This window comes from Nyctibius grandis, chromosome 1, assembly GCF_013368605.1.
Source record: "Nyctibius grandis isolate bNycGra1 chromosome 1, bNycGra1.pri, whole genome shotgun sequence".
NCBI classification, from domain to species: Eukaryota; Metazoa; Chordata; class Aves; order Nyctibiiformes; family Nyctibiidae; genus Nyctibius; species Nyctibius grandis.
The window spans coordinates 33,869,585-33,897,529 of NC_090658.1; the positions used below are offsets into that span (position 1 = coordinate 33,869,585).

At 42.6% G+C, this 27,945-nt stretch overlaps 1 protein-coding gene across 1 annotated transcript; it reads left to right on the forward strand.

Moving 5' to 3' along the window:
• The first annotated feature begins 839 nt into the window (after positions 1–839).
• KCNK17 (potassium two pore domain channel subfamily K member 17) lies at positions 840–27,263 on the forward strand. The gene is made up of 5 exons (XM_068409606.1): positions 840–1,049; positions 13,577–13,691; positions 21,649–21,815; positions 22,378–22,546; positions 26,968–27,263. The coding sequence occupies exons 1-5, from the start codon at positions 840–842 to the stop codon at positions 27,261–27,263; spliced, it is 957 nt and encodes a 318-aa protein (XP_068265707.1).
• The last annotated feature ends 682 nt before the right edge of the window (positions 27,264–27,945 follow it).

Consider the following 27,945-nt stretch of genomic DNA (forward strand, 5'->3'; position numbering starts at 1 on the left):
TCTGGTGGACAACAAGTTCACCATGATCCAACAATGTGCCCTTGTGGCCAGGAAAGACAATGGTATCCTGGGGTGCATTAGGAAGAGTGTGGCCAGCAGGTCGAGAGAGGTTATCCTCCCCCTCCACATAGCCCTAGTGAGGCCACACCTGGAATACTGTGTGCAGTTCTGGGCCCCCCAGTTCAAGAAAGATAAGGAACTACTGGAGAGAGTCCAGCGGAGGGCTACAAAGATGATCAGAGAACTGGTGCATCTCGCTTATGAGAAAAGCCTGAAAGAGCTGGGTCTGTTTAGTCTGGAGAATAGGAGACTGAGAGGGGATCTTATCAATACTTACAAATACCTTAGGGGCGGGTGTCAAGAGGATGGGGCCAGACTCTTCTCAGTGGTGCCCAAAAACAGGACAAGGGGCAATGGGCACAAACTGAAACATGGGAAGTTCCATCTCAATATGAGGAAAAACTTCATTACTTTGAGGGTGACAGAGCACTGGAACAGGCTGCCCAGGGAGGTTGTGGAGTCTCCTTCTCTGGAGATATTCAAAACCCACCTGGACACCACCCTGTGCAATGTGCTCTAGGGGAAACCGCTTTGGCAGGGGGCTGGACTACATGAGCTCCAGAGGTCCCTTCCAACCCCAACCATTCTGGGTTAGCGCAGGGTGGGAAGGGGCAGGTCGGGGACCAGCCGCGGGGCAGGCCCGGGGGAGGTGCTGGAGGCCGGCCAGGCTCCCTGCCCGGCCCGGCGCAGCCCTCCTCCCGCGGGCGGCCCCGCTCCCGCCCCCGTGTGCGGCAGCTTCTTCAGCCTCGGGGGCGGCGGCGGCGGCAGCAGCGGGGCCGATGGTGGCGGCGCGGCGGCGGCAGCGGCGCTGGGGGGTGCCGGTGCTGCTGCTGGCGTACGTGGGCTATGTCGGGCTGGGCGCCGGTGTGCTGCAGGCGCTGGAGCGGCCGGCCGAGGTGCAGGCGGCCCAACACCTCCTCCAGCAGCACTGGGAGCTGCTCGCCAACCACACCTGCCTGCAGGGGCCCGCCCTGCAGCGGCTCATCGAGGTGAGCCCGGGGGCCGCCGGCCCCTCCACCGGCACAGCGGCGGCCGCGCAAAGCACCCGCCCGGCTCGGAGCTGCCGGGGCAGGCGCTGCCTTCGTCCCGGGGCGGGGGGCGGTACGGGCAGCACCCTCCCCTCCTGCCTGCGAGTAACTTAAACAACAAAGCTAAACTTTTTCCTGTCTATATCTACGCGCACACCTAATCCTGCCCCGAAGAAGTTGCCCACGGGGTGGGAAGAGCTTGCCGCTCCCCGGGCAGCTTCCTCGGCGCGGCAGCGTGTAGCGCCGCGTTGCTCCGTGCCGCCGGGTGAGCTGGGCTTCCCTGAGCCTGTCACCGGGCATTTCGGGCCGTGTTTTTTTTTTTGATCCTGCTGTCAAAGTGTTTCTCTTGTTCTCCCCTGTCCTACCACGAGTTGTGGCACTCCCGAGTTCTTAAGCGATGCGCCCTTACAGAAGACAGTGGCAGTTTCCCATTATGTGATAATTACCTGGGGTTAATTGCAGGTGGTTGAGTTTCGCTGGGGAACTTACTTAGAATGAGTTATAGTTTGTGATATCTTACAAGTGGTAAATTCTAACGGAAAGGCTTTGTCGTGGTTAAGTTTAATTGGTTTTTATACTAGTGTCAAACGTTCTCAGTTTTCTACCTGTTATTTAAAGGGAAATGGAAAAATGGAAAAATCCTGGTAACGCAACTTAAGATATCCTTAAAAATGTTTCTGACAGTATTTGCAGGATGGTTGCAAAATGTAAAGCAGGACCAAATGCAGTCTCCTTAAAGTACAAGTGGGTGTGTTTTATGATACAGATATGAGAAAAAATAGATGAATGTGTTCTCTCCTCACTCAGCTTTTGTTTGGAAAAGAAAAACCTACAGTATTGAAGTGACTTAAATATTTACCCAAACCATTCTAGTTCCATAGGTGCTGGTGGCTGAATAGGTACTGCTTGCTTTGGTCCGTCTGCTTCAAATAGATGGTGCCAAACAAACTAACTAGTTTTCTTGTAAAAGCAGTGGTGGCTGAAACTGTGGTAGCTGGCCATTGTATCTCAAAGGAGCTAAAAGGGACTCGGATAAGTGTTTCCATTTTTTTTCCAGAGAAAAACACAGAAACCCATCAAATAGTCTTGTCGGGAGTTTCAGCAGGGCTCTGGCGGATGAAATTACGCTGATAACCTATGTCAGGCTCTCATCCCTTGACTCTCTAGATGGTAAATTCTCTGGGGCAGTCAGCAGTACAGCAAAGATATGATATAAATTTGGGCCCTTAAAAGCTACCGTGGCATCTATTCTTGTTATTTATATTGTGTACTGTGCAAGCTGTGGAATATAGGTAGAGAGAAGGGAGAAATACATCAGAGAAGAGCAGTCTGGCACTTCATAAAGGCAGCTCTGAGCTGAGCTTCATTCAGCACCGGTCCATTGAACAGTGAGCGCTGGGCATGGCTCTTGTCCTGGGGTTGGAAGGGTTTCACTTGATGAATGACAGTAACGAGGTGATAGTAGTGGAGAGAAGATGATGATCACAACTGAGTAGGTAGAAAGGTCTTTCAAATGTCATTCTGATGGTTTGTTTTACTGTAGGGTGACCTCTGCTAATTCTTGATACTGTCTGGTAGTCAAGGGAATAGGACAGCTTTCCAGATCCCTTTAGGCCAGATACTTCTAATATGCCGTGCAAGTACTTAATTGTGACCAGAGCAAGCCCTAGATGAAGAAGTTACAAAGAAGTTTTGTTTCATTTTATGGAGTGTCTGTGCATGTCTTCGTGCTTTGGGAAACCACAGTCTGAGTTTGAATGGCTTTGTGTGTTATTTTTAATAACTTTCACAGTAAGAAATTAATCTTAAACAGATAATCCCCTGGATTGCTTCTTTCCTACACTCTTTTCTAATTTCCTGTGTAGCAATTGCTTGGATACTGTAAGTGTGCTCAAAAAATGAGATGTTTTTCTATGCAGTAAATTGTTATTGCAGTAAATGGTACACAGTTTATCAGGCAGTGTCGTCGCTGGCCCTCTTCGGATAACAAACTTGTATTCTAGATACACAGTTGATTATTTGCTAATTAAGAAAGACATATAAAGCGTGTTTGTGAAAACATAAAGCAGCAATTTTAATTGCTTTGACATTACTGGCAATTCCTCGTTGTTTTCTTACAGCTCTTTCACCCTAGATAATTCTAAACTCTGTTTATTTTTAAGTGTATAGGGGCCAATATGGAATAAAATCTCAGTTTGCTAAGCAATGTACAAACATAATTTTACAACCTGTTTATCGCTTAGTTCCTAGTTACCAACTAGGAGTGGAAATCCGCTGTTCCAGCCCTTGCCAGATGGAGAGCAATAGAGAACTCCTGCTTGGAGAAGCTAGCAGAACACAGCATGAAGATGGGCAGGAGGAAAGGCAAAGGCAAACACACACGCTGTGGTAGCTAGACCAGTGAATTCTCATTCAGTAATTTCTATGGCTCAGATCCTTTCCAGGGAAGAAGTCATTTTCTAGTTAACAAAAGAAAAGACAGAAGGAGATGGAAATAGCAGACCAACAACAAAAACTGAACGGCAGAGGAGAAAGTGTTAGAAAGTGTGTGACATCTGTAGTGTTAGGTCCCTACTTCCCACAGCTGCTTTTTGCCGGGAGGGACTGGCTGGCTCTTCCCTTGTGGGATGCTGAACATTTCCGCGTTTCCTAAATAGTTGAGGGTAGCATGTGTGAGTGCTTTATGTATAAGCAAACAAAAATTGCATGCTTGTGCGTTTATACGTACATATATGTGTGTATGTATATGGAGAAGACTGATTTGCATTTTTTTTGGCTTTCATTACTTATGCTTAGAACAAGGACAGCATATGGGACAACAGAGGGACTCTGGCCACATGTCCCTCTATTGTGCATCCATTCTACTCAAGGAAGACATAAGTTTGGTTTTGTTGACCCATCTAACCCTAGGCTATTTTTCTGATTTGTATACAGTCTGTGACATGAACACGTGTTCACCAGGAACAAGATCGAGAGCAAACTCAAGAGCCATTAGGCAACATACAAAGAGGGCAATATCTGGCTTTTTATTATAAATGTGGTGGTGGTCTTCACATGCCAGAATTACTGGCTGTGAGGTCACATCAAAAGGAAGCTCTCAATGATAAGACTCACAGAAGACTGAAACAGTTGCAAAGGTAAGGCAGGTTTCAGGCGATACACCCTCAGTACAGTGAAGAACAGTAGCTGGACTCAGCTGGGGAAGTCTCTGTCCAGGCAAAAATGATGTTGGCTCCAGATTTGAGAAGCATCCAAAGAGTGAGGCTGCATACAGAGGGCACTTTCTGTACTGGCATATCTCTTAGAGCTGATCTTTTGGGGACGGGGAGCACCTAGACATACTACCCAGTGTGATGCACTTCTAGTGCATGAATCTCTCAGTTTTACTGCCGAGGCTGAGTATATGTAGCTCTGCTCCAGCTAGGCTGTCCTCCAAACTCACTCCTTTTCCTGCATAATTTTCAGTGGTTACAGGCACCGGTGTAACTATAGCTGCTGTACTTTTCAGCATCTCTTTAGTCTCAGCACCTCTTTAGTCAGATGATTGGCCGTATGGCCAGGTGTGGAACAGTGCATTTTCTGTATTAGGTTGTTACCATGACATTCTTTTCATGTTCCCCTTCCTTTTTTGTTATAAACGTTTTTGTTGTTATATACCTATTTCCCTAATACAGCTGTTTCCTGTATTTATTATATTCTTCTATCCACTTTCTCTTAGTGTAGATGCATAATGCTATTTAAACTCAGTTACTTACATAAACTGGGAAGGACAAAATGAAAGCTGAGCTGAATTAAATATTTATTTTTTTTTTTGTCTAGCAAGATTTAAGGTGTAGTGAAAAGGACCTAATTCTAAAGGGCAGGCCATAAACTAAAAGCCTGCAGGTGGATCTAGATATTGTTATCTCCAGAGTCAACAGCTAGAGCTACACAGAGTTCATGTTTACAAGAGCAACGAGATCCCACGTGACTGGAAGATCCTCATCAATACCTTGGCTTGCACTGACATTGAACCAGCAGAGATTTGTGCCAGCTGTCAGGAAATACAACCCTGCAAATAGAGTTTACTAAAATCATCTTGCCCACAGATGATGCAGCAGTGAGTGACTATTAAGGGGTGAGCATCAGAGACCACCTGTTGGTGATAAGGGACTTGAAGGAACAGCATTGGCTCTTGGTATTGTGGAGCAGTGACATCTGTATAGAACCCACTTTCGTTAAATATTCATTGGCTTGTCACAGATGAAATAGGGTTGATCCCACTGTAATTGTTCTTTCCAATTTCCTTTTTATCAAAACATACCACTACTTTGGTTAGGTTATAGCCAGTTCATTCTTCTCGAGACCTATTAATTAAAAAGAAGTATGAGTACCTTACCAAGACTGTGCATAGTCTTATAGTATCCTGTTATAATATCCCTTTGACAGAAATTGTTAAAGAGAAAATCTTTATTCTATAAGGCAGTAGGCATATGGTATTCTCTAAGGCAATAGTCTAGCACTGTATTGTTGGACTCTGGAAGGCAAGGAGGAGACCTGCTGATGAACTGTTGTTTCTGGTTAGTTGACTGACTCCTAGGTCTTCTGATCAGTGATATAGTGTCTAGTACCTGTGTTTAAAAAGAGAAGGGGGAGGAGGGGGGAACCAAAATCACAGGAATCTATTGTATTTATACCCCTCTGCCTAAAGAGAGATGTTCTTTGATATTATCAAATTCTCAGTTACAGCTGGTCAGGCTTGGTGGAAAGTAACAAGTAAGGAGGTGTAGCAAGCCAGAATTAACCTCTAACTGTCTCAATAACTTGTCCAGCCAGGAAGGTTTGAGACACACTACTAGCAGCAGATATCTAAAGACCAGGGGGGGATACCTTTTAAAAAGAGAAATGGTGATTCTTGTCAGTTGTTTGAAGATGTGGGTTACTCTTACGGGTACTTGTTCATTATACCCTCTCCTTTTCAAATGCAACTAAACCAAAAATAACTACTAGAGAAAGAACTTCTCAATTTTACAAGGATGATGCAATGCAACCTGCTGTGCTCTGTTCTGTAGATTAGATAAGCAATTCCTTTCAACAGACCCTACTTGTTTCTGTTGCAGCCCAGCTCTCAGGTTACTTGTATCATTGGGGTTTGGGAAGTGACTGGAATCCAGCAATGCTTTGTCCCATGAATCATGCCAGAGATTCTTCCTTGATATAAAAGCTGTATTTCCAGAAAGAGTACTAGTGGCTTCAGGTAGCATTGGTTGCAGCATTACTGTACTGTACTACTTCTCTTGCCCCTTTTCCATTGAAGAATAAGTCTAGATGAATTCTAGAAACCGTAGCGCAGACCCAGCTGCAAAGTAAAAGTGCTTTTGCCGGTCCAGTTCATTTAGTTTAGAGGACCTAGTACCAATTTTATTAGCAAATGTGGTTGGGGGAGTGGGGAGGGGCAGTTGTTTGATTAGGTCTCAGGTTATTCAGGTAACATGAGGCTAAAAAAACAGTTGGATTCCATTGAATTCATAATGCACCTTGTGCCTGCTCTTCTTTTGGTTAGAATTCAGATAAGTTTCCACTCCAGGCCAGGACAGGGGATCAGAGCTCATGGCTGGATAAGGTGTGATTCGTAATCACTTTGAAGTTAATTGACCTTCATCCTCACAATCTGAGACCAAAGTTAATGTTAACTGTTTTCTTCTGTTTTACACCTGGTATTCTGTGAGACATAAATGAGTGTTTATATACCAACATTGCACAGAATTTCCAGGGCACAAAGTTTATGTGAGTTTATATTTTCTTGTTAATATACATGGTAGCTTGGTGCCTTGGGAACACCTCCTTTCCCTCCTTGATTGATTGTGAAGGTGAGGAGAGGAAGGGTCTGAAATGAGGCAGTTTTCAGGAGGGCACGTACTTCCTGGAAAAGTTGATTTTTTGTATATGAACATGTAAACTTCAACTAAACTTGTGAATGAAGTTTCTTACCCCAGTCTATTCACATGCTTCTTGCCTTCCTTGAGAACTTCTTTCAAATACAATTAGGAAATACTGCTTTTGCCTGCAAAGATACCTCAAGATTACTGTGAACTCTGGCCAAAATGCCATAGTTCAGAAGCACAGGGCAAGAGCAGTGACTGCAGCTGTGGTTTATAAAAGGGTCCATTTGTATGACCCTCCGTGATACTTTCCTCCAGAAAAAAAGTGGTTAGTCTCTCCTTTTATTTTTTTCTTTTTTTTTTTTTCCCCCCAGAAATAAGAATTTTTGAGCTTTAGAGTCAGGAATTCTTAGAGATCATTGGTAGGATCATAATCTTCCAGGGGTTCACTTCCCCATTTTCACTTTGTATCTTGCTGTTGTTGGGGGGGAGGGGGGAGGATGGGGGGAAGATAGATTAGAATTGGTCTGATTAATCATTTATATAAAGGGTTTTTTGCTGTAAATATTATAGAAGGAAAGAGAGGCATAGTGTTCTGAAGAAAGTAGAAATTGCAAGGAAAGTAGTGTCTCAGTTTACATATACACATGTGTTCATTCTTTATTGCTGATCTTAAATGCCTTTTTTGAAAGCTGTACCCTAGTCACACGCAGTTGTGACTCAGTGCAGAGGTCAAAGACAAAATTTTCAGTTGGTGTTAAGGTCAGAGCAAATAATGTTTCTCCCTTTTGCTGCACTTGGTGATCAGAAGCTGTGCTGCAGCCACAAGCTGGTGGTGGACGGGCCCACATGTGATAAGAGGGCTTTAGAAGAGAGGAAGAGTGTAAGCTGAGAAAGCTGGGAGTTGCCCAGAACTGATAATACAGCACACATGGTAAATGAAAAAGACTTATGGGTATGGCTGAAGGATACAGCGATTCCATAGGAAACAGACAATAATAAACCTACATTTTGCAGAGAAGAAAAAGATGTAACTCTCAAATGTCAAGAAGGAACTGAGCTCTGTAGGGTGAGTCTGCATTAAGCTTCTGGATACTTCAGTGGGTGTCCTGGTAGAACCAGCAACCTCACTCCTTTTTTTGTATTGTGGGTTTTTTTGTTTTTTTTCTTTTTAACTAGACAGTATGAACAGAAGAGATCTTTTGAGAGTGTATGTCCGTTTAGCCTGTATCTGGGGCTAAACAACTGCCAGCTGTTCTATCACCCAATGACCCCTCCCCAGCTGAGAAGGGGAATTGGGAAAAGGAAAGGAGATTCATGGGTTGAAATGGAACCAGATTTAATAAAATAAGAAAACCAATATTAATACTAATGCTAGCATAAAGTACACAGAGTTATACTCAGCCCATACAGCGGTCTCGAGCTGTGCACTGCCAGCAGTGAATGCCAGATGTTGAAGACTTGTGAGCACCACAGCTCCAGTGAAAGCGTGACGGTCACAATGAACGGGTGAGCAGGCCTCAGGAGCAGAATGATGGGTGAGACCTTCTAGGGATGGCAACCATTGAGGAGAGAGGGGTTGTCCCCAGCAAACTGTCCCGTTTATAGTGAACATGACATTTATGGTATGGAATACTGCCATTGGCCAGCCTGAGTCAACTGCCCTGACTTTCATTCTTCCTAGCTTAAGCACCTGGCTAACTCAAAAGTGCTAATGGCCTTGATCACTATGGGAATCCGCATACCATGGCTGTCTGCAAACTAAAACAAAATGCCTTATCAGCTTTGTTCCCACCATACCGGGTGCTGCAGACTTCTCAAAAATGCAGCTTTTCTGAACAGAAAACTCATTCTATGATTCCAGCGAAACCAGGACAGAGTGTAATTCAATAATGTGGTTTAATTTTTGCTAGTATGACTGTAACTACATTGGACTGTAACTACATCCAGGATAGATGGGTCACTCATTATCAATCATTTGTGGAAGTACAGCCCCAGAGCTGTGAAGGGCTAAAAGGCAGTCAGGCTGAAACAGTGATTTTTTTTTTTTTTTTTTTTAAGTCCAATAAGGAAACTGGGACAATGTTTTGTTTGGATGCTCCTGCAGGAAGAACCAGCAATAATTATTTTAATTGATAGTAGAAGAGATGGAAAGAAGGGATATTGCCATCCTAAAATAAGTTTGTTAAGTCAGACATGTGTTAGGTAAGGGAGTTGGCAGAAGTCCACATCTTCCTCATGGAGTTACCAGTGATCTTGAACTAAAGGAGGGAATTCCCTGCAGAAGGATGCACAAAACTAGGCTTTTGTTTGTACTGGAATATAATGATCTAACATAAAGTGTGCAATTGTAAGCATTAGCTTATGATGTTCCTAACAGAAACTTCAGAGTTTGTGGCTGAGCAAAAAGGAGCTGGAGGCCAAGTTTGAGTGTTCTGAGGCAAGTTTTGTCACAAAGGTAACAGGACAGACATCAACATTTAGAGTAGTTCGAATGGATGTCATGCTGTTTTTTTAATCACCAGCTATGACAATATTTGATGATGCAAGTAGGCTTGCTATCAAGAAACAGAACAGCCTACTTGATGAGAAAATGTGGCAGCTTGCAAATAAAGTTTCATTGACTTTAGGCCTAAGAATCTAAAATATCCTAATTTATAAATCCTACAGCAGTTACAATAGTTTCCATAGAAACTTTTATTTGCAGTTTAAAATTATATCAGCTAAATATGTAGTAGCTGCTGTGAATGCTAAATTATTATCATATTGAGGGGGGAGAGAAATAAGTGCAGAGAAGTGAAATTACTTTTTTATGTTGTGTAGCTTGTCTGTCGGTAGAAACCAAAGTGGAACAGAGTTCTGTTTCTTTCTGATTATTTTAACCACACGCCTGTTTCCTTCCTATTTTTCTTTGAGTTGCACACATAACCTTTCAAGTTCCCAAAATATCAAGCCCAAGCTCTGCAATTTCAAGATTCTTCATGTTTTAGCCGTTTGTGGTATTGACTGGGATCTTAGGCAGATATTTACTGTTGAACACTGGATTTGAGATGCTGCTTCTACTAGGTGCCTTTTAATGCATTAGGTTTTGGAGCAGATGCTGTATAAATGACTAGCCTAATTAAGATAAAAAGGAAAACCCCTAGGATGTCACCTCAAAATTGGTGTAAAGCAAAACAAAAAACCTCTCTGCTTCTCAAAAAGGCAGGCTAAGGCAACCAAGCAGATGTGATCCAACGTGTATGATTCAGTTTCTCTTTAGTAAATCTTGAACCCACAGGCCAAAATATACTTCAAGTTTTATCAGTGTCTCTTCATTGGGAAAAGCAGGGAGAATTCAGCTGTTCTGTTAGTGTTTATTGGCTGGGTTTTTCCTGTGTTCTGTCAAAAATGATAAACCATTTTTAATTTTTCTATGAAAAAGAGCACTAGCCAAAAGCAGAAGTCTAGAGGAACATATTAAATTAGGGCAAGTATATGCTGATATCCTCCCAAATGCTCTGTCAGCCTTCACGAGTTTGCAATCCAATGACTTCCTGTGCCACAAGTAATTTCTGTTTATTAATAGCTCTCTATGGATTTCTCTTTCATGAATCTGCCTCTGTGGGCACATCTGTAGGAAATCAAGCTCCATTAGCTCTGCTGTTCTCAGAAGAGTCAATCTTTAATTTTCTGTCATCGTTGTTGCTGTGTCAAAGGTTGATTCTAGATATTATTAAAAAAATGTTTTTAATTTAGAAAAAAAAAAACCTAAAGAACAAAAGCCGTTATCCTTGTCTCCACCCTCTACAATCCTCCTGAAGGATGGCATCAGTAGCTCTTTCTTCCTAACAGTAATGAACTTGACATGTCTCCTGGGAGTGGCCGTTTATTCAAGTGACTTTCGTTTGCATGAGCATTCACTGGTCCCCATATTGGGCTGTGAGAGGCTGCAGTGGGCCTAATGGTTAATGATGTTATCTGGATGTTTGATAACAAGATTTAACAAGGAAATGATTAGCTGGAGGCTTACTGCTGAAGGCTTTTGAAGACCTACCACAAACATGCTAAGTGCCTCAATCCCAGAAACAGAAAACAGCTGGCACGCTGCAAGCTCAGTGCTTGCTCTTTGCCAGTGAATAATAGTTACATGGTACCTTCCTTCCTTTTGAGATGAGTGCAGGATCATCGTGCTGTTTAGTGGAAATACTTTAGCCTATCTGTAGACTCTTAACAAAAAAGCTGTATTTCCTGGCAGTAGCATCACCTCAGGGAAAGTTAGGACAAGGGCTCTGAGACATCGCCCTGTTATAAATCACTGCCAAGCATGGGTGCTCAGTCTCTTGGTCCTAAACCATGCAGAACAGAAGTGGTGCAGTGATGTGAAATTAAACATTTAATGACTTGGTTACTGCTGCTTGCTTCTCGCACAATGTCTTGTGCAGGCTGCTTATTTCCCCTTTCTGCACGAAGACATTTCCATTTCTTTGGACCGATTCAGCCACAGTTTCTTACAATCCTCTCTGGTTCTTAAGCATTTCTGGCTTTAAAAATTTGATGTCGTGTGTAATGTTGTTAACTGCTGAGCTTGTGTCAGCAGGACATCAGGTGGAATGGACAACAAACATGCTGCATGTGTAGGTTTCTTGAGTCTGTCGGACCAAGCTGATAATAAATTTATCTGAGAGCTGGACAGTTGCTGTTCCAGCAGGTATGTATGTGTTCAAGACTAACTACTTAGGACTGCTGAGATCACAGGCTACAGAAGGAATGTTTGAGAGAGAATAACAAGCTTTTTATTTTCAAATTTAACCACTAGTTTCTGGAGGGGGAAAAAATACAGATCAGCTGTATAAATTTCCAGTGTCTCCTTTGCCATATGGTTTAGTTGGGGAGTTATTTTATGTTCATGGGGACTGTGGTTCCTGACTAGACCATTGTCTGCAGAACTTCTTACACGTATTAAACCTGAGGTCAAGTATGGACAGAGATCAAGGAGAAGGGAGAAAGGTCAGAGCCTGCATCCCACAGAACCTACAAACCCCAATGCAGATACCAGCCCTGGAAGATGGTGGGGAGAGGGAATTAACATACAAAGTATTCAAAAATAATCCTGCTGGAGGCTTCCTGGTAAAGGAGATCAATTCTTCCATGTCACTTATGCTGCATAATAACTCTGAGTTGCCTCACTCAAGTTACGGCAACAATTCACAGAAGGAAGCATAATGTTATACAGCATCTGGTCCTTAGCCCTTTCCAGAGCAATGGATCTCTGCTCTGTCTTGTGCAGAGTAGAGCATGTTTTCATACCTTAATAGATTATAATGTGACCCTGAATGGTTTAAATTGCTTTGAGTTATGAGTAAACGAAGGTATTTCTGAGAATACGGCTATCAAACAGTGTTTCTTACTTGGAAAAATGTGTTGATCTCTGAGCTGCTCCTTGCTCTTTGCTCCCTGCTCTTAGTGTGAGAACTAGTAGCTCTGGAGAAGAGAGAGAATGGTCCCTGTAGTTAAACTGCTGCTTGAGTCTCTGGAAACAGTTTTTAATTCACAGCTCTGTATAGTATTATATAAGTCACTTACAGCATGTTACATCAGTAAAATGGGATAAAGCTTCCTCGCTTTGCAGGCTTGAAGTGTTGGCTTGCTTGATGGATGGATAAACTACAACTTTGTAAAATCTACAGCCAGTGCAAATCTAACCTGAGGGTGATTCCTTTTATTATCAATGGTGAAAGCTTTATCAGCAGCCTCACTCTTAGGATAGGGATAGTGTTACATGTCTTTCTCAGAGGTGATGAATTTTATGTATTCTTAGTTACACTTTGCATTCAAGGATAATCAACTTTCAAGGATTCTTGGTCAGTGGGTATGAAATGTTTAGTGTACATGCTGTGATTAATGTTGGTTTGGACACAACTCAGTTCAATGTTGTTAACTTTATTGATGTGTGAAGGTGTAGTCAGATGTGAGCATTGTTAAGAATTCTGGTGTCTTATTTTGTCATAACTCTATACACTTCAGCATAGTGACTTCTGAGTCTTTCCCAGGTGGATTGAACAGAATCAAGCATCATGTTAATCTAATTCATTTATTCATATTTGTAGTCCTGATGTGGGGACGTATTGCCCAATACTAGTAAACTGGCCATCCTGTGTAGTTTCCATCTCCTACATTATACCATATACATTCCTTCCCCAGTATAGGCAGGGGTTCTAGATCTTTTATGTGTGTATATGTCTGCTGCTCTGGGAATTCTGCCATCAGAATATCCCAACTGGAAACACTTTCTTTTCCTAATGAATGTGTCATAAGACAGTCTTAATAACTATCTGGCTAGGCTTTTTCTAGGTAGTTCTTGCCCTCCAGTCTCTTCCACATTTACCCATATGATCTACCACGTGCATGTGCAGCTTTCTTTTATTCTGTAGGTGCCCTTTCCTTAGAACCAATATGCTGGCTTTCGGCTTTTCTGACATCTCAGCTCTTTGCTCTCTAAGGCACAGGATATCCTCTATTAAAAGAGAAAGAATAGAGTCAGAAGTAGTTGTAGTTTGCGACTTTACCAGCCAGCACTGGAAATGCCAGTCATATGAACTTGCCATAAGGGGATTTATGGGATCTCATATTATTGTCTCTTTACAGGGTATCATCCAAGCCTACAAGAGTGGCATAACCCTCCAGGGAAACACCACTAGCCTGGGCAGGTGGGACTTCAGTGGGTCTTTCTTCTTCTCCATCTCTGCAATAACAACCATTGGTAAGAGTTCCCTGCTTGCAGGGTCGCCTCATAGGTGGGAAAGGAGCGGGAATGAGGACCTGTACTATCAGATGCTGCTCCAGCCCTATGGGGCTTCATGTAGCTTGTCTATACCATGCAATAGGTAAGCACCCATGAACCTAGCCATAGAAAGGCTTTGTTGGTGCCAGTGCAGTAATGATCTCTAACTAATTAATTAGATACAGGGATAATTAGCTTGATACATATCCCTACTAAGTTACACAGCTTTTGGGGCCTGAACTAGTATCACTTCATGGTGCTACACTGCCTGTACTTTCCCAAGCCTAGTGCTCTCTGCAAGGTCTGAGGTGAATTGTGCATTGAAATAAGCTTTTCTTGTCACGGGGAGAGGGAAGGATTTTGAAAAACTCTTAATACTGGCTGTTGACTCTTTAGAGGCTCTATTTATGAATTATTCCTTCTTTATTACTGCCTGTATTGGATGAGGACCTGCTTGTTTAGGTGAAAGTCAAATAGCTGGATAAATGAAACAATTACGTTGAGTGAGGTTTCAGCAAATGAGTAATGCAAAGCCATGAAGGAATGATGGAAATAAGAGGGGGGGGAAAAAAATGAAAGAATAAAATGGATTTAAGTACAGTGTTACTTAAGGTAGATGCTATTAATTATTGTTAGTGTATGTCCCCAGTCCCCAAAACCATTAATAACTTCCCCTGACATCTTTTTCTTGGTGTGGGACCCGGTATTATAAAAACTGTGGGGGGAGAGTATGTGGAGAGAAGGTTGTTGAATATCAAAAAACTCTGATGGGTTTCTCAATTTGTGTTAAATCTGTCAGCTCTTTTAGAGTACACTTTTAGATCAAGAATTTCCTTTGTGCACTCAGGTAGAGCATTCTTTTGATTTCTCTGATCGTTATTGAAGATACATTGACTTCAGAACACTAAGACCCCAAACAAGAGGTCAGAGAGAGAGTTTGTTTTTTTTTTTTCATGGGAGAGGAGGGGAACCCCAGACCTTCCTGTGACTCTTTCTGCCCTGTATATCTTTCTGCCCTGCTCTTGCCACGTGTATTGTTCTGGTTGGGAACTATGTTTGGTGTGCTGTATTACTAGGTACAGGTTGTACCAGATGATGGCAGTGGAGGCTCATTAGACAGGGCTAGACAGGCTGTGGGTTTCCAGCAGGAAGCCTGGGCAGTTCCTTCCCAGCCTTTGGTACAAAGCAGCATCTGCTCAGAGCTGCTTTGCTTGCCTCTGTAGTTAATCCTGATCAGTTTCTAAGCTGTCAGAGTGACTCTGTTTTACCACAACCAATTTAAGTTAACAACATTCAGGAAGAATCAAATTTGTCATGTTAAAATATAAGGGGATTTTGTGATGCTGGCAGAGATGTAGACTAAACATTTCTGACGGTTACTCCATGAAACCCTAAGCTATTCTTTTTCTCTTTTTCTTCAAGTAAACTATTTGCCCTGATGGATAGGGAGGAGGGGGGAATGACTTGATGGCAGAGGGCAAATAAAAAGAACAAAATATTACAGTGCTCTATATAACATCATTTTAAAGCTGATGCTGTGATTCTAGGGACATGATTTTTCAGTTGTGGAGTTGAGAATGCTGTACAAGTCACCTCTATGCAGAGAACTTCAGATAACTGGGACCTTGATTTTGCTTTTTCAAGTTAAATTGTTAATTGCATACAGGTTAGTGTCTTAACAATCTGTCTGTAACAGTTATGTTGTAGAAGAGGAAAATACAGATGGCCTCACAGAGCCTCACCTGGAGTCTGTTACCCACCCTCTTTCTTTATGCAAGTTCTTGACATAGTGGCTGTTGCAGCCTCATTTACCCAGACATCACTGTGTGACTGAGAAGGACAATTGATGATGTCAAGTAAAGAGACAAGGTCCTTTCCAAAGAGCTCAGTGAAGTTCAGAGGTGCGATTCACAGTAGGAAGCTTCATGTACAGGCATGGCTATGGGGTAAATGGCACAGTTGAGAAGTTTTTTTGAGAAGGGTTGTTCGAGGTTTTTATGTCTTTATGTGGCAAGGAAGAGCTTATCTGAGGCTGTAAGTATGGAACCATTGAAAGCAGGTCCAGCTTCACAAGATTAATGCATAGGAGTTAAAAACCAATGCATTCTGGCAAACAAGTTCAGAAAGGATAGAGTTAAAATGGTAATGGAGAAGAGAGATTCTCAGGAATGTAGGGGTACTACATAAAGATTTTTATGAAGAATCTGGGTGGACTCTAATCTGTGTGTTCAGGCTGCTGCAAGTCCTTCTTTGTCCTATTTGTCTCTTCCATGTTCTTTCTCTGCAATTAATGCTATTCATGCCTTGTCGGCATCTTATGCAATGTAATATCTTTGTGGCTTTTGCATCAGCTATTTTTTCCTTAGTCTTTTCAAACAGCACTGCCAAAGTCATTATCACTTTTACCTTTATCACTTTCCTTTATGAAATGCTCTTTCCGCTCTGTCAGCTTCTGTTTTCTGCTTTAGGTGTTTTAACCCCCTTCAGAAGGCTTGGTGTGTTTCTTAAGTCCTTACCAAAACACCCTCTCACTGGGATATGGGAAGGGACATTAGCTTCTTTCCCCATTAACACCAACTGGGGGACATTAGTGTCTTTCCTCACTAACACAGTTTGAATCCCCATGTCTCCTGTTGCAGTGTCTTCTGTGCTGTCCCCTTCTTCCATTTAAATGAGAGTCTCTTCTGTTTCCCCTAGTGATTAAAAGCAGTATGCAAATTTTGCTTATTAAGCAAAATTCTAACCTGCAGGCCGGACACACTTGGTACCCTAATCCCAAAGATTTAAAGAACAGGTGTGTATGAACCAAAATCTGTTGTTTAAAGAAGTGCCCCAAAGCCCGTGTAGTTTTTGGCCAATTTTACTATTTGAATGGAACTGCACTTAAAACTTTTGATCATGTGGGATAGGCAGCCCTGGCCTCCTGCTGATTCCTTCTCCCCAGTGTTACACTTCTGTGCTTTCTTCATTGCTGTCTTTTACATGTCATGTCATCCTAGATCTTGTATGTTATCTCATTTTCTGCAGATGTTTCCATAGGAAACCTGTCTCTTCAACGCCCTGAAAAATCATCTTCAGAGTTCCTTTAGAGCTGTAGTGCTAAACGTGATTAAAGAAAGAGAAGCTAACTTGCTGCTGGTTTTATCTCTTGGACATCTTTATCCCTTGCCAACACAAAGTCTCTCCTTTCTGTGTTTACTCTCCTCCTGGTTATTTTGGACTAACAGGGCAGAGGTCAAAGCAAGTTCAGAGCAGGGCACAAGATGAAAGCTCCTGAAGTCAAACGACCACAGGGTGGTGTAATTTCAGAGACGGTGCTAGTGAAAGGATTTGTATGAGTCCGAGGCTGTCTGTGCTAGCCTAAGAGTAGAAGGAAGAGTACTATTCTCTCTAGCCTGAACGTCCACCTTTATCTTGGGTGGGTGGATGCCCTTACCTAATGCTGCCTTACTATTTTCTGGTGGCAAAGCTAAGTATTCATTTGTATGAATTTTAAAAGCCCTTTTTAAAACGTAAAATAGGGCAAGTGAACATCTCACAGTGAAGAAAGAAAGGGGAAGACCTTCCTCCTGTCCTTCCCTGCTCTGGTTAACACAGTATAATAGCTCCTAACAGCAATCCCCCAAAGGACTAGGGGGTAGCAAAGAGGCAAGGAGCTTAAAATAGTCAGCTATGAGGTCAGACCAGGTTACTGAGGGCTTTATCAGGGACACCTTCCAGCTAAGCTGGGCCCATGCTCATGTTTTCAGGAACCAGACAAACATATCTTAAGGCTTTATGAGTAATTGATAGGTTTGTTTGTTTGGTTTTTTTTTTCCACTTTGATGGAAAAGAAGACATCTTTTCCATCTAAACTGAATTTGAATATTTTTATTTTCTCTCAATGCAGCATTTGAATTCGTCAAGAAAAAAAAAACCTTCATTTAGCCCAGGTTAAAACATTCAGGTTACTTGTAAGGAGCACAAGGGAAAGAAAAGTTTAGATCTTCTGAGAAGTGTTAGAGGAGGAGCTGGTGGTGGGAGCAGCTCAGTGGTTCAAGCAATCGCTGAGAGTGTAGGAGACTAGTGTGCAATTTCCTCCTGTGCCTGGGAGAACAGGATTGTTGCTCGTTGGCGATCACCCCAACTTGCCAAGTGGAGCATCTTTCTCTGAGTATGTAAATGTGTAATGCAAAATAAAGTAATTCTAACACTGGCACCTTGTTGAACTGCCCAGTGGCCCTGTGGATCAGATACTTGTGTATTAGGCGAGACACCTGGCTCCCAGGCTTTGCTGAGTGTCTGGTTGTTCAGAGCAAAATACTGTCAACCAACAACATTCTGCAAATTTGGGATTAGGTCATTCCTGTGGGAGGTGATGGCTTGTGTCCACTCGGGTAGGAGAATTAAACCAAATCTCCCTAAAAATGTGTTTGAATGCTCAAACCACTGATAAAGTTACTAGTTGAGAAGCAACTGTTTCTCCAGCTTTTTTTTTAATCTGATTCTGTTTTCCCACAGCTGAAATTATTTGGTGAATTTGGAGATGCTTTTTAGCCTGTGAAAGACACATATTTTTTCATTCTAAGCACTTTTTGCTTAAAATACTTTTTTACGTCCAGGCAGTGAGAACAGGAACCAAACAAACTTCCCATTGTGGGTAGCAGGAAGTCTCAGTTGCCTCAGCTGAACCGGGGGCACTGCAAGTAGGATTCTGTCTTGCGAATGAAGAGATCTTTTACTAATAATCTGCTAATCACACATCAGTCTCCTCCTCTTTGCAAGTCTGCAGAGCCTCTGAATCCCTTATGTATAGGAATGTAATGAGCAAGCAGGAAAACAAAACTGAATGTACTTAATATGTGTAACAGAAGCACATGAGTTAAAGCATGTGGATATGAACATTCAGAAACAAAACCACTCTTATTTTGCTTCTTCTAAGGATGATTAAGTTATGTTGCACTTTATTTCAAAATGAGAGAAGCCATACAGGCATTTAATCCAGCTGCTTCAGTGAAAACGCTTACACTTCGACCTCTATGTAGTTTTTGGTGAGCATCCCTTGGTGTCTCTTGGTGCAGGCATATACCAGGTGACATCCCAGTAGCAGGCTCATGAGGGATGTGACACAGCTTCCAGTGTAGTTTGGTTTAGTCTTTGAACTTGGTTCAGGTCTTCTAATGTATAGCCCACAATGGTATAAGACACTGATTACCCTCATTCCATTTACTGAAGAGGGTTTAAGTCCCATTTACCCATTCCTACTTGAGTTTTATAACAGTTGAGGTTTATATACAGTTAGGTTGGCATCTGTTTGTCTAGTCCAAAGGCAAGGGTGTGTCATCAACCAGACAGAAATTGCTGGCCATTTTGCATAATCTAAAGTCTTCTGTGCTGTTACATCAAACTTTGTATCCTGTATAAAAAGCTAATGGGACATTAGCATGGGCTTTTTAGCATATTTACAGCAACTGCTCACCAAGTCTTCAGAAAATTGTCTTGAGCTGCTGAGCCCAAGGGAAGAGGGAGCCAGATATATCATATGCAAAGCAGATCTGGTGTTTGATGTCCTGAGCTTACTGTACACATTGGACCTTCTTACATCATTGAATTTGCTGCTCTAAATTAAATGTAATGTACAGCTTAAACTTAAATGCTCTCCAGTCAGTACTATGCGGGGTTCCCAAAATCGTGAAGGCTGCTGTGCTTCATACAGTGACCTGAGATCATGGACCTTTCTTCCTCTCTTATCTGATGTTTTTCTCCAGAGATTGGATAACCTGGAAAGCTATGGTAAAAATAACTGCCCAAGCCATTACACAGTCTTTTGAAACTTTATATAGAAGGGAAAGAAGGAAAAATGGGAATGGCTGCCCCTAAATGTATGTGACTCATGTTCAGACTCCAGCCTTACAGTAAATGACTCCCAGCTCTCTCTCCTTGGTCCAGACCAGCCCAAAAAACACCTTAATTCCATAAAAGAGAAAAACTGGAACCAATCCACTGAAATGTGGCACAGTCAGTGCGAAACAGATCCCACCAGGCGCATATTCCTTAAATTCACTTAGATGGGATCATCTACCAGACGTACTTGCCTGCATGTCATCATACCTGTTAGTCTAGAAATGGTGAAAGGTGGCAGAAGTCAGCAATTACACATGGGGTGAAAAAAATGCATAAACATTGCGGAGCTGCTCGTAAGTGAAGAACATAGCACTGGAATTAAGGCTGCTGTACAGTCTTAATTTATCCCCTTTGTTTGACTGTATTGCAAAACAACCTCTAGTTAGGTACCAGCATCCCATTCTTTCCAGGGGATGCTCTGCACCCTCCCAGGGACAGGCTGCTGGGGCCATAACTTTGGGGGTATATTATGTGTTTCCACATACATTAAACCAGGGGCTCACAAATCATTCAAGCCTAAAATTATTGGAGGGGAAAGTCCTCCAGATAGTAAAATTTTGAATTTGTGGGAGTAGGAATGAGATGAAAAGACAGCCTATACATACTGTGACATAGTTTGCTGACAGACCTTTTTCTGGGGGTAGTTTGTCGGTGCATGTGCACGATTAACTGTTTGCAGACTTGTTCACAGGGGGAGATTTTGTCAGGACAAAACTTGGCACAGAACATGTAGATATCCCAAGCTCATTGTCGCACACCTTTCTACGTTGTATGTCAGTGGCTTAGTGCAGCTGGTGCGGGACAGAGGTTAGTGAAGGAATGGGACTCTGTCTAGTCAGTAGATGTTTGTGCTCTCACTTATCTCTCATACAGAGCCCAGCCCTTGGACCTCTCCCTCCTGGGGGCTGCTCACTTGCCCTGGGGCTACACCACCTGCAAGTACAGTAGCAAGGCATCAGTGGCGGCAGCACCTCTGTGCTTGCACTGTGTCAACAGTTGGGTGTCGCTGGGAGGGGATAGCATTATTTGTGGTGAAAAGATAAGCTTTGCTAGGTTATGTCAATCTAGTATATGGGCATAAACAAATATCTACTGAGTGGAGGTGATTTTGAAATGTAGTCAAGGCCATAGGACTCTGACTGGCTAAATCAGTGTTGAAATGCTTGTTATGTGCTAGTCCTTCCCCTGTCTTAAAAAGCATCCTGTGAAATAAAACAAAATTAAATCTGACTTTCCTGTGGCATGGAACTTGAAATTACAGAAGTGCAAGTCTGCAAATTTACAGGTCATTTTTACAAGAAAACGTGGGGAATAAAAACAAGCTTTGCAGCAGTGATGTTGAAGCCATGATGGTCTAAGAATACAAGCAAGGCTGTGCTTGCAGGGCAGTACCTTTTATTATACCAGTTCATATGATTAGAAGAAAAATACAGAATTTCAAACATTTATTTTTTCTTTAGGTCTGACATTGAAGTATTTTACTCAGGTTAAATATAATTTTGCTTGGTTTATTAACTCTAGGCAAACATTTTGACAATTTAAGCTTAAGGTGTTTTTGGTAGTTGTGGTGCAAAAGAGGAGTATAAGCAAGAAGTCAGTGTTAAGTTCACTAGTCCTGTGGGACAAAGGTAGAAAAAGGTTGTTGTTATAATTAAAACACTATTGTTGTGATTCAGAGACCATCTGACAGCCATGCAGGACCACTTACCAGCAAACCCCATGCCAACAATGCTTACAAAAACTGAACTAAACGGAAGTTTTGAATTTACGTCAGATCCAAGCCAGGACAGTGGGTAGGGGAGAGGAAATTTGCTGGTAAATGGAAAAGGAACGAAACAAAATTGGCAGGGAAAGAAATGTTATTTTTCCAGCCTACAATAGAATATGACGAACAATGGATGTAACTTACATCCAAAAGGTCCTTACATAAAAAAGGTCCTTTTGGAACAGTGACCTTCTCATCTAACTTTTGTTGATGCATGTTCACCACTCCAGAGGAGGAGGGCAAGCAGGGAATATTTTAGATTTAACACCTCATTCTTTCCCTGCCTAGGCTATGGGAACCTGAGCCCCAGCACAGTGGCTGGTCGAATCTTCTGCATCTTGTTTGCACTCTTTGGGATCCCCTTGAACCTTGTACTCCTGAACGAAATTGGGCAGCTGATGCTGTTGGGGGTTCAGCATTGTGCCCGTTGCCTAGAGGAGGTGTTTCATTGGCAGGTAAGCAATGTGGACAGGTATGCCTCACTCTCAAGTTCAGGAAAGAAAAGAAAGGGCATTGTCTGGCATTTGGAATCTTCTGACTAACAAGGACAGTCTGTCTACCTATTTGGCCAAAAAGGCAATAATACTCAGGAATAACTGGAAGCAAATAAATTTAGTTTATGACAGTCCTATGAGGTGTCAGATAAGGTTGTTTATTAATTGAGGAAACTTCTGTGATGAATGGCTTCCCCTACAGCAACAGAAGTGCCAGAGCCTTAGAGTCATGCACATTTCTAGAATAGCTGGTCTGTTTATCATCAGTCATAGTTAGAATTGCACATGTAAGTTACATGGGAACATCTGCGGAATAGGCTTTAAACTGGCGTGAATTTGGGACTCATGAAGGTGATGCCCAGTTTGTGTTGACTGGGAGAGCCACACCATTTATTCTAGTGGAACATCATGTATGTTCGTGTGTTTTTAGAGAGGTCAGCATCATCTTCAACCAGAAACTGAGCTGGACTTTCCCTGCCACCCTTCTTGTGACAGTCTTTTCTTCTTTTTTCTGTTTTACTAGAAAAAAGCTTCCCTCCTGATTAAGACCTGTGCACTGGTAACTGGCTTGTTATTATTCCTCCTGCTACCTCCCTTGTTGTTCTCTGACAAAGAAGGCTGGTCTTACGAAGAAGGCTTCTACTATTCCTTCATTACCCTCAGCACTATAGGGTTTGGAGATTATGTGATTGGTGAGTAGTTCATGTTTCATTGCTTTAACCTACTAAACATCAAAGCCAAATGTGTGGCATATGAAGCTCCCAACTTGGCAGTTTTACACCACTAGGAATCCACAGACCTGATGATAAACATGTTGTGGTAGGCGTTTGACAGGTTGGGGAAGACATGATTTCTGAGATAGCAATGCCACCTGTGGAAGAACAAAGAAATAGTTTCCCAGTCAATGAATAGTCTTCCAGCATTCAGGCGATCTGTCCCTTGAATGACTACAACACCAGACTGGAGTGCTACATTTCTAATCACAGCAGTCGCTGATGGTGCACTTGGTGTGCTCCAGTGCATCCGCAGTGATTAGTTTTAAGCAGATGCTACTCTGCATCACCATTAACAGACAGTGACCACTTCCTCTGTCAAAATCCCAGACAACTGCTTTCTAAAAGGCAGCTTAAGTCACTTAGGTGTAGACCGTCAGGCACCAAGCACAGCCTAGTTTTGATTGCCAAAACCTTTTGCCAGAGGAAATGGGTTTGGACCTGTGCCCGATGCATTTGTTGAAATGCAGGACACACCTTTTTGATAAAGACTTTCTCACTAAAAACAAATTGATTATAGAAAAACATGCACCCTTGAATCCCTGGGAGACAGAAAGACTAAAACATCTTATTATGGATTCTTTATTTTCTTTTCTTCGTAGTGCTTGCTTGATGCTTAGACAACTTAGTGGCCGTTACCTTAGGACTTGTCTATAATTCATCGAAGTCATGACTAGAGCTTGTGTAGACACACTTAAATGAGTTTGAATCAAGTTAGCTTGGGTGAGGATAGCCAGATGGTTCTTAACAAAATCTAGTCAGTTCAGCATTTTCCTACGCTGATTTTATAGATGATGCTGAACTCTGTGCTGCAGCAGCTTTACTTCTCTCAGTTCCTGATAACTAATTTTGAAGCTCTTTGTTAGTATACCTCCCATTTCCAGGTGTGCCTTCACCTGTGTGGTACCTTTGTAACTGGCATACCGCCATAGATACACTAGGTTCAGTATGGGAACAACTGAATACGTCGGTGACCTGTGGTATGTAGAGGCTAAACCATTTTGGCCTTACAATCCTGCGTTTGTGGTTTTTGTCCAACTTAAAAATAAGGAGGCCCAGGGCATGGGTTCAAGTGACTGTCACTATTTTGTGACTGTCATACTGTTTCCCCACTAGTGTGATCTCTGGCACTGTTCTGGACCAGGTAAATTCTGGGGCATATCACATTCCAGGAGTGATACCCAATGTTCACTTTGGACACAGCTGCTCTGTTTTGTGGGAAATACAAGCCAGGCTATGGCACTTGGATTTGAAGTCATAGAGTGGTCCCTAGCCTGTTTTATTTAGTAATATTGACATAGCTTCTCTTACTGGCCCTGAAATCTCTTAATTTACACACTCAGTAAGCCCTTCTATTGGACATAGGGTGCCATGTAGGTCCTAAACTACTTCTGACCTTCTCATCCCCAAGACTGGACCTATCAGATGATCTCTGTGGATAAAGCATTCTCCTGGAAGCCTCAAACAGTCCTTCCCTCTTATTTTCAATTATTATTTAAAAGCAAACAATTTTTAAACCTTTAAATTTAACATCAGTGAAAGGTGCTTGTTTGAAGGATGAACATGATACTCTTCCTGGTTAAAGTTCACCTTGATGTAGTAAGCCAGCCCAAAGAGTAGTTACCACAGCAGTGGTTGGTAGCTCCCAAACATTTACCAGTGGCTTAGTGACAACCTCAAAATGTCATGTGGTCCCTTTATATTGAAAGCACATACAATGTGTATTTTATAATCATACCAAGTAAATGAGTGTAAAGGGTTGGCTGTTTAATATGGCTCTACTGACCAGTTACTACTTATCACAATCTTGTAGGCAGTAACAGTTCACGGACCATGATTTGAGAACTGCTAGTCTGTGCAGGTAATGACAGGACAGTATTCCTACATACAACCAGTCACAGATGATAAATACCTAAACACCTGCCTTTATGGATGTCCCATTTCAACCCAGCTCTATGTGTACTTTTCATTGGAATGTGGTATGAAGAGTGGCCTCCAGGTTATGTTAACTCCTTGCACTCTGTCCCAAAAGTATCAGGTGTTCTGTAGTATCTGCTGTGCTGTAGGTATTCAGTTATAAATTGACAAACCTTCCTAAGGTAAGGAAACTAAGTAATGAGACCTGAGAAGCAGTAGAGAAGAAGCCCATGCAAAGACTTTGCTGCCACTGATTTGTATCCTGTACCTTACCTGTGTTTGCAAGGGTGCCCCAGCCTGCTTTATAGATACAGCCCAATCACTTCATAGGGCTGACCTTATTCCTTTGCTTTGTCTGTATGATTATTAATGTTACTGCTGACATTAACTTAGCACATAGAAGCCTCTTTGCACCAAACATTGTGAAAACACAACCAAAAATATGTCTCCAAAGGGATCACAAAGTACCTAGCTGAGTAACCAGATAGAGGTAGCATAATTCCAAGTATTGGTTGTTCTTAGAGGTTTTAGGACTGCTCAGGCCCCTTCCCTCCATCTCTTAGAGACTCACTTGCTCTCTTATATCTGGCTTAACAAGATGCATACACCAGTACATAAAACCCGCTCACCTCTCTGCCTTCAGAGGACCCCTGTTACATACTGATAAAATATTGCGATGCTGAGTGATAAGTAGAGAAATGAAACTATGCGCTTAAGTGGGAATAATTTCACTTTGACATAGAGGTAATCTGGGATTTATTTTTCTTTCTTATGGGTAATCTTTACAATTCCTGGGGAGTTCTAGGCTGTTGCTGACATATCAAAGAATCATGGAATCATAGAATTGTTCTGGTTGGAAAGCACCTTTAAGATCATCAAATCCAACCGTTAACCTAGCACTGCCAAGTCCACCACTAAACCATGTCCCTAAGCACCACATCTACACGTCTTTTAAATACCTCCAGGGATGGTGACTCCACCACTTTCCTTGGCAGCCTGTTCCAATGCTTGATAACCCTTTCTGTGAAGAAATTCTTCCTGATATCCAATCTAAACCTCCCGTGGCACAACTTGAAGCCGTTTCCTCTCATCCTATCATTTGTTACCTGGGAGAAGAGACCGACACCCACCTCGCTATGACCTCCTTTCAGGTAGTTGTAGACAGCGCTAAGGTCTTCCCTCAGCCTCCTTTTCTTCAGGCTAAACAACCCCAGTTCCCTCAACCGCTCCTCACAGGACATACCCTCTAGACTCTTCACCAGCTTTGTTGCCCTTTGGACTCACTCCAGCACCTCAATATCTTTCTTACAGTGCGGGGCCCAAAACTGAACACTATTCAAGGTGCGGCCTCACCAGTGCTGAGTACAGGGGCACGATCACTTCCCTAGCCCTGCTGGCCACACTATTTCTGATACAAGCCAGGATGCTGTTGGCCTTCTTGGCCACCTGGGCACACTGCTGGCTCATATTTAGCCGGCTCTTGACCAACCCCCCCAGGTCCTTTTCCACCAGCTTTTCAGCCACTCTTCCCCAAGCCTGTAGCGTTGCATGGGGTTGTTGTGCCCCAAGTGCAGGACCTGACACTTGGCCTTGTTGAACCTCATACAGTTGGCCTCGGCCCATCAATCCAGCCTGTCCAGAACCCTCTGCAGACCCTTCCTACCCTCAAACAGATCAATGCTCCCGCCTAACTTGGTGTCGTCTGCGAATTTACTGAGGGTGCACACAATCCCCTTGCCCAGATCATTGATAAAGATACTAAACAGAACTGGCTCCAATACTGAGCCCTGGGGAACACCACTTGTGACCAGCCGCCAACGGGATCTAACTCCATTCACAACAACTCTTTGGGCACAGCCATCCAGCTAATTTTTTACCCAGCAAAGAGTGTGCCCATGCAAGCCATGAGCAGCCAGTTTCTCCAGGAGAATGCAGTGGGAAACTGTCAAAGGCTTTACTAAAGTCCAGGTAGACAACATCCACAGCCTTTCCCTCATCCAATAAGCAAGTCACCTTGTCATAGAAGGAAATCAGGTTAGTGAAGCAGGAGCTGCCTTTCATAAACCCATGCTGACTGGGCCTGATCGCCTGCTTGTCCTGTACATGCTGTGTGATGGCACTCAAGATGATCTACTCCATAACCTTCCCCGGCACTGAGGTCAGACTGACAGGCCTGTAGTTCCCCAGGTCCTCCTTCTGGCCCTTCTTGTATATGGGCATCACATTTGCTAACCTCCAGTCAACTTGGACCTAAACATACTTGCTTATAACACCTGTTCACATGCTAAATAGATGGCATACTCATGTTTTATATAGAAATCACTAATATTAGGTCATATTTCCACTGTCTTTGCTTTACATGTAATGTCTCCTTTGAACCACTCTTGATCCAATCTACAGTGTTTTGGGTGATTCTCTTGTAGGGATGAACCCAGACCGCACCTATCCAGGCTGGTACAAGAATGTAATCTCTCTGTGGATCCTCTTTGGGATGGCCTGGCTGGCACTGGTTATCAAATTTTGCATCAACTTTCTAGAGAGCTCCAGTGACTTCTGTCAGTGCAACAAGAAGAGCACAGAGATGGCAGAAGACTTAATGGATGGCAACAAAAATAGTATGACGGGACTTCATGATGTGGAGATCTGCAATGACAAAAACACAAAAACAAAAGGACCAGATGACTCTCACAGCTACACAGCTCCTACAGAACCACTCTAGGGAAGAAACGTACCCTTGGTATCTCTTAGGTTTTAGTGCACCAGAGATGCACCGCTTAGAAATGTGGGAATGGAGCTGCCCTGATGTTCACATGGGGTGAAAGCTTCCTTATTGAGCTTGAAATGCTTTTCTTCTGAATTGAGCAATGACAACAAAATGTTTCATTTGCAGCACCACCAAGAATTACCAATAGGATTCTTAGCCAAAAATAGATTTACAGAGATGTTACCTACCCTCCCACCTCAATATATGAGGTAAAGTTTGACATCCGTACACAACACTAGCTGTTGTCCTTTTCTTTGCATGCAAAGTTCTTGTAGCCTCTAATTGTACATATGGCATTTTGCAAATACCACAACTAGAAAAGCAAGTGCCATTTAATGCAGGAAACAAATAGCACATTGCTAAAAGACTTAATGTAAAGCACTATTTAAAGCCACTGGCAGTCACTGCAAATGTACTCCAGAACTTATGTAGGATCATCCTTTGTAAAGTGTTACGTAGACCAAACGTCATCAGCTAAATGTGACAGTTCGTTTAGATAGATTTTTATTTTGCCACATCTTGGAAGCCAGAAAAGGAGGACTAGAGGCAGTTTTAAGTGCCAGTGGTTCCAACATTATCCCATGGCCAATGTTAACAAGGGCTACTTTAATCTAGAAACAGACTAAAGTATCTTCAA